Below are 12,770 nucleotides of genomic sequence, written 5' to 3'. Positions count from 1 at the left end.
CCCGTGGAAGGGAAGGTTTCCCTCAGTTAAACCCCGTGTGTCTCCTGAACTTCCAAAAATGTCCAAGCAGGAAGTACTAAACCTCAGAAAGCAAAAACAGCTGTCTCTCCTGAGACAGCCCACGCTCCTGGGGCCTCAGTTACACTTCTTGGCATTTCAGACCTGAGCCGCGCCCACCCAGCCCAGCCCCACGCCGTCCCCAAAAGGACTAAAGGGACGCTGTTCTTAGCTGGTGAGAGGCCTCTGTGTGTGGCTCATCTCCCTGAGAAGCGGTTTGAGGGGCCGACACGAATGACCTAACACAACCCAAAACAAGCAGAGCGCAGGGGCCAGTGGGCTGGGCAGACCTGGTCAGTGAGTGGGGAGGTGGGGCCTTGGAGCCAGCTCCGCATCCCCTCACACACCTGGGACCAGGCAGGGCCAGTGAGACAACGCCCGGGGCTCACAGTGTCCACAGGGTGAAAACAGCCATCCCCAGGGAGGAGGGCCCTGAGAGCCGGACGGGGTCCTCACAAGGGGGCCCTTATGTCAGAAGGAAGGGATGCCGGCGACCCCACCGTGCTGGCATTCTGCCACTTTTTGTAACGTTTGTCCATTTTAGCGGCTGACAAGAAGCTGATGCATAATCCAGTGACCTCACCGTCACCCCCCTTCACAGTCAGGGAGCAGGCCCTGAGAGTGCCAGTCACTCTCAGGCCCCATGCCGGGACGCGGGGCAGCCAGGTGCCAGCCCGCAGCTCCGCGGGGTCCTCCTGACCTGAGCATGTGAAGTGTGTCTGTCTCTCCACTGGCCCTCTCTGGGCGGCCGCGCGTGGCCCAGACCCTGAGGACAGAGCCTGGGGAGGTCACGTGTACTCCTTCACGGGGCCAGGGCCAGGACCAGCAGTGACAGGGCAGAGAGAAGGTCAGCAGAGTGAAAGGCCAGAGCTGAGGCTGAGAAACCACTGCCTCTATTGCCAACATTCTTGCTAGGAAGGAATGCACTCCTCATGGAAATGGAGACAGCGCAGAGGAGGGAATCCCACGGGAAATGGCAGTTGGTGACATTTCAGGGTGTCCTCACCAGGGTGAGGGTGGTGGGACCCAGCAGGAATCGCTGGGTCTGGACTCTGGGGCTCCTCATCCTGGACACAGCCTCAGAAGCCCAGACTGTGGTCCTTGCATCTATGCCCCATGGTGTGGCTGATAAAGGAGGTGTCTATAATTTGGGGCACATCCAGGCAGGGCTGGCCCTGCAGAGGTGATGATGGCCACAAACATTACCACCCAGAGTCACCATGAGACATTCTGGGCCAGGAAACTCTCCCAGGGTGGGCCAACCAGAAACAGGCCAGAGCCTCCAGTCACCGGGGAGAATGATGGGACCTCCACACCCTGGGGTGTTAGAGCGCCCTCGTCGCCACCTGCTGGGGGGCTATGCAGGCTTAGTCCTGTCTGTCCAGCCCCCTCCCTCTCCATAGGGTGCCTTCCCTCTCCCTGGGAGTCCCCTCCCTCTCCATAGCGTCCCCTACATCTCCATGAGGTCCCCTCCCTCTCTGTGGGGCCCCCTCCCTTTCCGTCGGGTCCCATCCCTATCTGTCGGGTCCCTCCATCTCCGTGGGGCTCCATCCCTATCCGTGGGGCCCCCTCCATCTCTGGGGGGTCCCTCCCTCTCCATCGGGTCCCATCCCTCTCCGTGGGGTCCCTCCATCTCTGTGAGGTCCCATCCTTCTCCGTGGGGTCCCATCCCTCTCCATGGGGTTCTATTCCTCTTCACGGGTTCCCCTCCCTCTCCATGGGGTCCCTTCCCTCTCCATGGGGCCATCAAACAGCCCCACGTCTCCCCAAGCACTGGCCATGCCCAGGCCCCATCAGTCAGCCACTGGTTCTTGCTGGGACTCAGTGACCAACCATGCCGGTTTTCTGAGGCTGAGGGGTTTTCAGGACCTGGGACTTTCAGTGCCAAACCCAGGATGAGTTGGGCAAAGTAGGTCTGCCAAAGCTGGGGGGAAAAGGCCTCTGACTTGGGGCGCCATGCTGGGAAGAACTTCTGCTGCTCCCAGCCCCCATCAGGCCTCCAGGGGAGAGTGGACTCCTGCCCACCCAGAGAGGCTGGCACGAACAGAGACAGGCTCCAGCCCTGACGATGGTGGTGGGGCCAGGGACCCAGCTGCACCTGAAGTCGGTCTTCCCACAACAACCAAGCCAGTTGGAACCAGTCCAGCCAGGATTCCTGACTCACACACCCTCCAAGTTGACACGTTGGGTGTTGTGCAGAGTGATGTCAGCTCCACATCTGACCGCCAGATTCGGCCCTCCACAAGAATGTCCCCCGAGGCTCCGCTGACCAGATCCTACCCAGACGCTTCCATTTGTCACCTTGCGTGTCCCGTTCACAGAACCCACTCCATCCAGCTGACCTTTCTCTGAGAGGCGATCATGAGGGCCTCTTGCGGAGTCCAGCGGAGTCGATCTACATGCCGGTTTTTCTCCCTGGCTGCCTCTTCAGCTCCCCCAGGATCTCCCAGCCCCAACCGCCCCCTGGGGCCTTTGCGCCCCTCAGGGATGCACTTTGTTAGTTCTATTTTGAAGGTGGACGTGAAAGCGAAGGGAGATTGTGACGAGCAGACTGGGATCGCCCCTCAAGCCCCTCACCTGCAGTGTACGTTGCTGTCCGGGCTCTCCACGTGGGCCTGGACCTGGCTGTAAATGCAGCTGCCCTGGGACGAGATGATTCGGGGCCTCCTGGGTGCCCAGTGGTCAAGGGACGTCTCTCCACAGCCAGGCCACTCCAGGCCACCCAGGGTGGCAGGTTGGGGCAGGACCTGGAAGGGCATGCAGGGGCTGAGTAGCTTCCAGCTCACCTGGGAGCAGCCAGGGGCAACTCAGAGGCACCAGCAGCGGCCTCCAGAACCTCCCTCAGCTGCAAGGGGAGCGAGGGGCCCACCATGGAGAGGCGAGGCCACATATGCAAGCTCTTCACCTGTTCGTGGCTCCGAGGTCGGGGCCTGCACAGCTCCACAGAGATCTTGTGCTGCTGCTCCCACTCAGCCTGCTGCAAGTCCCTGGCTCACCAACCCAGCCAAGACCCAGGTCCCAGTGCCAGGAAACCTGAAGCTCTCGGAGCGCCAGCATGGGGCCCCTCATCAATGCCTCTAACTTCTTTTAATGGATCCGCCATTCACAGATCTTTGCAGATCGGTAAATCTTCTCAGGAGAAAACACTAACTTGTTTTCCAGCCTGTGTGCCGCGGGCAGACGCAGAACAACCCAAAATCTCTAGGTGGGCTGGTTGCAAACTGGTGATTCGTTGCCTCACTGGTGGAGCACAAAGCTTCAGGCTGCGACGCACTGGCAGGAGCCAGTGTTTAGGAGCCTATGCCTTTCTTCCAAAGTCTGGCCATACCCTGGGTTGTATCATCATTTCTTGTTCTTCTGTATCATTAGTTCATGAAGCAAACAGTGACGCTGACAGGCTGGTGGAGAACGCGAGGCTTGTCCTCAGAAGACGTGTTCTAAAGTACTCCTGCATTTGAGTGTTTGTTTTTAAAAAATTAAACTTGTTCCTGTTTGCTTAGGGTTCTGTCCATTTGGATAGAATACTAAAGCTTTGAAATATGTACAGAACTGATGCCAACTGCCCTCACCGATCAACAGCTGAAGAGCTCCCCACTCAGGAGACCCTCCGTGCGAGCGCAGGTGCAGACGATGGTGGTCGGCTCCCAGGGCCCTCTGAGGGGCAAAAGGCAGCCTCGATACTGTTCCATTCACTTGTCCAGGGAACAGTGGGGCCTGTGCAGGGAATGTGAGAGAACAGCCCCCATCAGCTCCCGAGGAGAGTCCCCAGGAGGGGACAGCGTGAGCCCAGGGCTGCCGTATGGTCCAGGTCTAAGAGAAGTGCTGAAAACGCTCTGCAGCCCCAACACACAGGAGAGGGGCTGGATGGGGCGGGGGCAGGGGCACAGACCTGGGCAACATAAATTCTGAATTATCACCCGACTTTACTGTCCATGCTGATCAAAACAACCAGATAATCCGAACCAGCAGTTTACTTCGGCCAGCACACACCTAGTGTTTGTTGGCAATTTCTGTCCCTATCATGTGAAATTGAGTTAAAAAGCATTCTGAAGATTTTGAGTTATTTTGCTACTATTATTAGGTCTCCAACTCCATCTGTGTGTAGACACCATCTCATTCTCTGGATTTGGCTCCAGGGCGCATTATCCCAGCACTCATTCATTCATTCGCTCTTTCTTTCTTTCACTCATTCCTGAGCACCCATGCAGTGCGGCCACCTTTCCAGGCAGGAGGCTTCAGCTGGCAGAGCCCCATGGAGCTCCCTCCCCAGAGGCGAGGCAGAAGCCCTGCGGGGCATCAGGCACCGTGGTGAGCTGGCAAGAAAGGAGCGGGACCTGTGAGTTCAGGAGCCCTGCTACCTGACCGTGGGTCCAGGATGTGGCGCCTGCCCTGGAGGCAGCATCTGTGTCCACCTCGAGGGTGTGGAGAGCAGCTGGGCCCTCCCACAGCACCCTGAGGCCCGTCCTGGGAACCATCTTGCTCATTTCCTGGCCTCCCCTCCTGGCCCTGCATCAGCAGCCGGCGCACACCGTTGTTGGACTCTGCTGGCCCCGGGAAGCTGGCAGTGGCAAGAAGCCCATCCCTGCCCCCACGGAGGTGGCAGCTTAGGGGAGAGATGGTGCTGGGAGCACCTGACGGGAGGACCTGGTGCACTGGGGCGAGGGTGGTGGGGTCTCTGAGGAAGCGAGCTGTGGGGGAGGCCCTAAAAGATGAAGGCGGAAGTGAGCCAGTGTTTGGACAGGGCCCTTCACAGGCTGGGCTTCTATACACTGATTTCCCTGGCTGCTTCTCGCAGCTTAGTGCCCCTCATATTAGATGGGCCCAAGAGCCAGTCCCCGCAGAGAGGTGCTGGTCAGTGGTACTCACAGCCAGGCTGCTGTGAGGCAGGCCCCAGCTGCGCACGTCCACAGGATGCTGTCCAGAACTGCTGGCTCGAAGCTTTCGCTCTGCTTCAAGCAGCAACACGGCCTGCCACATGCTCACGCGCTGACAAGAGACATGAGGCTTCTGGGTCGGAGATCAAGGAGTTTGCTACTCACAGCAAAAGCAGTGCCAGAGGGCCAGCCTGCGTGCATGGGCTCCCCGAGCCAGCTCCCCAGGGGCGATGGGAATGTGTCCAGACAGACGCTGTGCTGCTAGGGGTACATGAAAGGAGAGGACCTCCAAGCTTTACGGCGGACAGCAAGCAGGCCAGCTCTTCGTCCTGGAGGGCAACATGGTCCTATGCCTCAAGGCTGCTCATGAAAGTGGCCCTGTAACCAGTGGCCAGGGCTGTGCATTCCCGGCATGCCCAGCTTGTGGGGAGGAGTGCGAGTGATCCCAGCAGGCATGTCCCCCAACAGAAGCCAGGTAAGGAAGCTCTGAGATCCAGCCTCAGATCTCAGGGTTCAGGGATGCAGCCCTGGGGGTCAGGGGATGACTGTCCCCAATTCAGATAGAGGTCACTGAGTTCTCGGTGGCTGCTGGATGCCATTCCCCCATCAGTGGGTCAGGGTCCTGCCTGCCCTTCAGGCCCTGGTGACCTGTGAGTGGGCAGTATCACTGCGTGGGGCCGGTCCTGGGCGGCAGGAGGCCTGCCTATGGCTGATGGGATGGACGGCTCCTCACGGGAAGGGACAGCTTGCGTTTCCCTCCCTGCATTCCTCAAACTCTCACTCTGCCCCATACAAGGGGAGCTACTGGGGTGGGGCCCCACTGCTAGACCCAGCCCCACAGTGCACACTGCTTCCTAGGCGGCCTGAGGGGGGCTCCTTGCTAACCTCCTGGCCAGGCGCGGCGGCCCCCAGCTCTGACACTGACCTCGGAGCACTGGCTGCCCTCCCTGAGGCCTCAGGCAAAGTGCTGAGGTCGCCTCCAAACCTCTGGCTTCTCCAGTCCTCCTCTGAGTTCTGTCAGACCTGAACTTAGCCAGGCCCCTTCTCCCGCAAATGACACTTTCCTGTTAATGTTTAGGAGGATGTCCAACTGGCCGCTCCTGGCCTCTCACCTGATACTGTCTGAGTCACGGCCTCAGGTGCTCAGGCACCAAACCCCTGCGCTGTGGCCTCAGCTCCTGCAGGTACCTGTCCACCTGTAAGTCACCCTGGGTTCGAGGGGCAGTTGGCTTAAATCACTTCAGGAGGACGCACACGTGCTCACTGGACACCGTGGCCACTGACGGTGACGCCTGGGGTCTGCTTCAAGTTCCCTTCGCCTCTCTGATGATGCATCGGCCCCTCGCACCTCCTGCTCAGCCCTTCCCATCTTCTTGGTCCTAACTCTGAGTCCAGCCGGGGCCACTGCACCCAGCTCTGGGCAGGCCCACCTGGCCTGCAGTGTGCTGTGTGCTCCAGGGCTCGGGGACACCTGTGAGACCCTGCAGTCACCACCCAGAAGTGCAGGGGAGTAAATCACCAAGGGGTGACCCCAGATGACAGCCCCAAGGGTAAGGCTTCTCTCCTTCGCGCTCAGGTGGACAACTCTCCAGGGCTCTGGGAAGGTCTGAGGTCCAGCTCCAACTGCCCATGTTGGGGATGCTGTCCACAGAGCACGCTGCCCTCGCCCCTCTCCTTCCCTGACCCTCGCTTCCTGGGATCAAAGACCCGCCTGTAAAAGCCCAGAAAGGCTCTGCTTCCTGGACTGAGGGGGTAGGCACCTAGGCCAAGACAAACATTCTACGTGATACTTGAGTGAGTCCATCAAATTCACACCAAATGTTTGCCCAGCTGTTAATTGAATGCTTCCTGTGATGGGAATCTCATTACTTCCTGTGGCTGGTAGGAAGTCCAGCTCCGGCTTCTTAAGTCAACACGGTGAGTCTCGACTAGCCTTTAAAAAAACAAGAGAGTGAGAGGACACCAGCCCATGTCCCACACTAAGATAGCTGGATACTTCCTCGTGAACGGATTTACTATTGGGGTGCTCTGGCCACCATGGGCAGCCAGTCTGCTCCAGTGTGAGCGTGCTGTTCTCCATGGTGTTGGGTGACCCCCGACCTCCCAGCAGCATCCACTGCTGGAGGAGGTTGAGCTAGAGCTCTGCTGGGATTTGTCCCATCAGGAAACTTGGAAAGGATGCTTGCTGAGAGGTCCTACAGCGTGGGCTATCAGGGAACGTCCGGTTGTTGTTGCTGAAGCTTGAACTCGCCCTTCACTGACGCACTCTTTCTGAGGCTGGGCCCAGTGTCCCCGAGCCCAGACCTACGCCACATATTTGCCTCCTACACCAACATGGTGAGAGGGCTGTCGGGGAGTTTTAAAATTTGGAGACCCTGGCAGTGGGCACTGAGTCTTCTGAATACAACCAGGATTCACCAAAAAGTTTGCATAAACGATTAAAAATAAAGTCTCATTGGGCGGGCCAAAAGCTGCCAGAGTTTTACATCACTTCCCCTTCAGGTGCCCTGTGGCCATTCATCTTTTCATTCTACCTCATGACCCCCTGGGTCCCTCTCCGGGGAGTGGGGGGGGGGGATGTCAGTCCCCAAGGCCTGGTCTCTGTTGAGAATTGTCCCACAATGAAGGGAATCATCTCAGGCCCTGGCCAGCCACAACTCTGCATTTCCGAAGTGCCTCTTGGCACTCTGAATGTTTGGAAAAAGCAGATTCCAACAAAATTATACTAGGGGGAAGGCAGTGAAGAGCAAGTTTCTGGCAGCAGATGTACAGGAAGCAGGACAGGAGCAGCCAAACCCAGTTCTGATATCATGTGCTGTGGTGCCCAACAGCACCTGGGAGCCTTATCTCTTCCTCCCACTGATTACTGGGCGGCTCCAGCTGAAAAGCAGACAGCATGTTCTGGGAGCAACAAGGCAACTTTGTACCCAGTCCTTTAAAGTGAAACTAATACACCAAACCCTGGAGAACTTTAGGTCCTTGGAAACAAATTCTCAGATGGCCTTTGTCCCACTGTAAATAACGTTGCATTTGCACTCACCCAACTTAAGAGTTTGCACTTGTACAATAGGCTTTACAAATATTGATGCAATTTAAGGAAAAACTACATTTGAAATGATGCTTAAAAGATCTTAAACAGAAGCTTGGCTTTGCTGTAATTGTTAAGTCTGTAGAATGATTTGCATTTCATCTTAGTTTTGGGCAGTAAAGCATTTCTCCTGGCAGTGATGGCTGTAAACTTGCTCGTCAGTTTAGATCAGTTGGGACAAACCCCAAGTGGGGACACTCTGTGTGTGCCAGCACCACAGTGCTAATCACAGCAGGTCACATTTGTTGAGCTCGCACGTGTGCTAGCACTAGTTTACCCAGCTTACACGAGTCACTGGGTGCCACCCCGCAGCCCTATTCCACCAAGAGGAGCACACCTTACTTGGGGTCACACAGCTGCCAGGATGCAGGCGGCACACTGGTGCAAGGTAAGAGATGGCTTAGGGGTATCAGGGGTCTTCACGCAGGAGGAAGTCACACACAGGCCGCAGTTTTCCTTGGAGGGAGGGTGTTTTAAGCCGTAAGCACTGTGGCCCCAAAGCCCCGGCCGCCTTCCTCCTGCTTAGAGAGGCAGAAATGAAAGTGGATGCCAGTGGGTGCACTAGGCTCCTGTGCCTGCACCATTCCTTGTTGGGGATGCGGGGGAGGCTGGGGACATGAGGGACATTGGGGATGTGAGGGACACTGAAGATGCTGGGGATGTTTGGGACGCTGGGGACGTTGCTGACATTGGGGACATTGCAGACGCTGGGGACTCTGCAGACGCTGGGGACGCTGAGGATGCTGGGGACGTTAGAGACATTGGGGAAGCTGGGGACATTGGGGACACTGCGGACGCTGGGGACGTCTCAGGTGTCCTGGTCTCCCGCCCCCAGGCTTCTCCTTGTCCTCCGCGCAGGTCAAACATAGTTCAAAGGAAATCACCGGCTTCCTTTAACCACACAACAGCAAGGGCACCGGGTTGGGCACAGCGCGGCGCCGTTCTCACAAACCCACCTTGCCCACAACCAGGTGTTTCTACAACATCGGACCTCACCGAGGAGTTCAAAGCTGACCAACGCAGTCGCCAGAAGCGGGAGGACTTCCGGGGTCAAGGAGCCGACAGAGGGCACGCGGGACCGAGGCGCCGACCGCGGGAGCTGCTCTCCCGGCGCTCGGCCCTTCTAGGCCGCGCCTCTCCACTGCCCGCGGGCCGCCGCCGGATCGACGTCTCTCTGCGCCAATCGGAGGCGGCCCCGCCTCGGCCCGCCTCCCAAAGAGCCGCCCGCGCACGCGCCTTAGCCCGGCGTGGGCGGGGCGGGCGGCCGAGGAGAGCGAGGCCATGGAGGCCGGGGGGCAGCCCGCTGCGGCCCACGTGGTAGGTGCCGGGGCCGCGGGCCGCCTCTGCCTTCCCCTCCTCCTCCCCTTCCTGACTCCCCCTCTTCCTCCTCAGCGCTCCTCCCCTCTCCTCCCCTCTCCACTCCTCCCCATTCCTCCCTCCATCCTCCTCCCCTCATCCTTCTCTCTTCCATCCTCTGATCCTCCCCTCATCTCCTCATCCTCCTCCCCTTCCTGACTCCCTCTTCCCCTCCTCAGCGCTCCTCCCCTTCCCTCATCCATCCTCCTCCCCTCCCTTTGGGGCCTCTGTGTCCCACGCCACTTCTCATGGTCTTGCCTGTGACGGTCTCCATCCAAAGCAAGGTTGAAGCACCAGCCGAGGAGTGTGGACAGAGATTCGTCAAGGCCCACCTTTGACAGAAATTCCCGTGTATTTTGTATTGTAGATTTTGAGAACAGTAAAAAATTCTTTCCCTTTCAAAAGTAATTCCAAAGTAAATATGTAAGTAATGGAGGGAGTTACTTTTGTGGGTAAGTAAATTTAGGAAGGGATGTCATTGTTGAATCAGGTCCTCAGAGTAAAGAACTTGACTGAATTATGTTTTCAAAGTTTGTATCGATGAGTTTTTCATAACCATATTCAGATTTAGTATTTTTAGAACCCTCTCTCCATTCTGTATGGATGTGTAGTGCACATACCTGTACGCGCGTTTGTGTGTGCACGCACACATGCATGGGTACACTCCCCTGGACCATCTGCGTTTCTGTTTCTCGCTTAGGAATTTGTCCGCTCCTCTTCATGAGGTATCAGGTCAGGGTCAGGACAGACGGTAATTTCTGTCTTTGGGTGTTCTGTGTTGCTTAGTGGGGTAATGTACAAAATGAGGACAATTCCTGTAATCAGTTGTTTTATTGGCCCTCAGGTTTCACTGGGCTTACTCCATACACTTTGGAAAAGTTTGCTTTATCTGGGCTCCATGAGAAAGGACAGAGCTGCGTGCTGTCCTATGCTAAGAGAGCAAAGGAGGAGAGGGATGGAGCGAGGTCACCTCCCAGTTTCTCAGCACCCCCCCTCATGCTTTGTTAAAGCTTGTGTGGGGGGACTTGAAAGGGTTTCTTTGTTGCAGTTTCTCTATCACCGCCAAGAAAAGGACCAATCAGTGATTTTCATGATTGGGCTGGAAGATACAGATGCTTGTTTCAACCAAAGTGATGATGTTTCTGATCATTGATGGGAAAACATAGGCATTTGTCTTGAATTGGGAAAATTTTTGTTGCCTTTCAGATTTTTGTTTCCTTTTCAAAAGCATCCAAAAGATTAATAGTTCAGGGAAGAAATCTCAGACATAATAACTCTCACGGAGCAGAAGAATGTGAAGAGTTTGGGGAGAAGGCATAGACACCTTTTCTTTGTTGGGGCATATTCTTTCCCTGGAAGCCCTGTTCTGGGAGATTTTGTAGATTGGGCCTTGCCCTCTGGAAGTGAGCACAGTGCCGAGTGGTAACGGGGAGGTAAACTAGAGCAGTGGAAGGGGGTTGGCTTTCACACTTCTTGTTAATCCACCTCTTGTGATTCCAGTCTGTCATCCTCCCAGTCCACAACGCTGAGGCCTGGTTGGACGAGTGCTTGAGGTCTGTGCTGCAACAGGACTTCGAAGACTCCATGGAGCTCTCGGTCTTTAATGATGCCAGTAAGGTATTTATGAACTTCCTGTTGATGATTTAGCCCTGGTGTAAGTCACCTTTGTTCTGAGGGAAGTTTCCTGACCTGCCGAGTCCTTGTGCTTTCAGGACAAGTCTATGACTATCATTGAAAAATGGAAAGTGAAGTTAGAAGATTCCGGTATCCTCGTGGTCATTGGAGGGCATGATTCTCCGTCCCCCCGAGGAGGTCAGTGACCATGTTTAGTTTATTATTCAAGTGTAATGAATCGTTTCTTATCAACTTGTATACTGAAATAGTTTATGTTGTTCAAATCCTGGGTACTTAACATTCACCACTCATTAGGAACCCAGCAGACCTGAATTTCTTATTCTTTGATAGGGATTTATGTAAGGCCACTACTCATTCTTTCCTTACTCAGCCTGACTAAAAGCTGTTGGGTGTTTTTATTTCTGGTGTGATTGATCATTATTGGTCACTTCTACTTCTTAAAATTTTTTCCTATACCATTAGATTTGTTTTTGTTCAATTTTTCAAAATCTTCTTAAAGAACCAGCTTTTGGTTTCATTGATTTTTCTATAGTTTTTCTTTTTTCTATTTTGTCTGTTTTCTGTTTGCACTCTGATCTTTATTATTTTCTTTCTTCTGCTTACTTTGGGTTTAATTTGTTCTTTTCATAATTCTTAAGGTGGAAACTGAGGTCATTGGTTTGAGGCCTTTTTTCTTTTCTAATATAGGCATTTAGTGATACAGATTTCCCTCTGTCACTTTAGCAACATCCTGAAAATTCTCATATGTTGTGTCCATTTTCATTGAGTGTCAAAATACCTTCTGATTTTCTTTTTGGTTTCTTGTTGGACTTATGAGTTATTTAAAGTTTTTTAGTTTATGAGTTTTTAGTTTATGAGTTATTTAGTTTCCAAACATTTGAGGGATTTTCCAGATATTTTTCTGTTGTTAATTTCTAACTTAATTCCTCTGTAATAAGAGAACATACTTTGTTTGGCTTCAGTCTTTTAAATTTGGTAAGATTTGTGGCTCGGGATGTGGCCTATTTTGGCAGATGTTCCATGTGCACTCAGGAAGGTTGTGTATCTGCTGGTGTTGGGTGGAGTTTTCTGTAAATGTGAGTCAGGCTGAGTTGGGGGCATTCTTGTATCAGCGAGGATACAGCAGACTTGAACTGTTTGGGTCGACTTGCTCTATCAGTTATTGAGAGAGATAGTGAAATCTCTGACTCTAATTGTAGATTTGGCCATTCCTTGCTGCAGTTCTATCCATTTTGGCTTCATGTATTTTGAAATTGTTAATATTTAGGATTGTGAAGAATTGACCCCTTCATCATTATGAAATAAACCTCTTGATCTCTGGTAATATTCTCTGCTCTGAAATCGAGTTTGTTTGCTATAACTGCTCTGGCTTTATTTTGACTAGTGCTAGCGTAGTATATCTTTTTCACTTTTAACCAATTTGTGTCTTTATATTTAAAGGGTACCCTCTCCCTCGTGGATTCTTGTAGACAGCGTATGGATCTCGCAGTTTTATCCAATCTGACAGTCTCTGCCTTTTAATTATGATGTTTACACTAGTCGTATTTAATGTGATTATTGATATGGTGGATTTGAGTCTGTCTTCTTGCAATTAGTTTTATATTAGTCACATCTGTTCTTTATTCCATTTTCCTCCTTTTCTGCCTTCTTTTGGATTAATCGTTATTTTTTTTATAACAGCTTTATTGAGATATAATTCACATACCATACAATTCCCCCATCAAAGTATACAGTCAGGTTTTTAGTATATTCACAGATGT

General features: G+C 53.7%; 1 protein-coding gene across 22 annotated transcripts in view; it reads left to right on the top strand.

Annotated features, from left to right (window-relative positions):
* Nucleotides 1–8,920: 8,920 nt before the first annotated feature.
* The window catches only part of B3GNTL1 (UDP-GlcNAc:betaGal beta-1,3-N-acetylglucosaminyltransferase like 1), a 153,525-nt gene continuing 149,675 nt past the window's right edge, over nt 8,921–12,770 (top strand). For 15 of the 22 annotated variants that reach the window (XM_070483908.1, XM_070483916.1, XM_070483915.1 and 12 more), the window contains exons 1-3: nt 9,178–9,336; nt 10,876–10,992; nt 11,088–11,187. In XM_070483908.1, coding sequence (XP_070340009.1) covers nt 9,301–9,336; nt 10,876–10,992; nt 11,088–11,187 — 253 coding nt within the window. In that variant the 5' untranslated portion in view covers nt 9,178–9,300. Of the gene's footprint in view, nt 9,337–9,687; nt 9,828–10,875; nt 10,993–11,087; nt 11,188–12,770 lie in introns of those variants that run through there. The other 7 variants (XM_070483912.1, XM_070483917.1, XM_044744326.2 and 4 more) reach the window with 6 other exon arrangements.

This window comes from Equus asinus, chromosome 13, assembly GCF_041296235.1.
Source record: "Equus asinus isolate D_3611 breed Donkey chromosome 13, EquAss-T2T_v2, whole genome shotgun sequence".
NCBI classification, from domain to species: Eukaryota; Metazoa; Chordata; class Mammalia; order Perissodactyla; family Equidae; genus Equus; species Equus asinus.
Note: the sequence above shows the minus strand (reverse complement) of the source record. Positions and strands in the feature narration are given on the sequence as shown.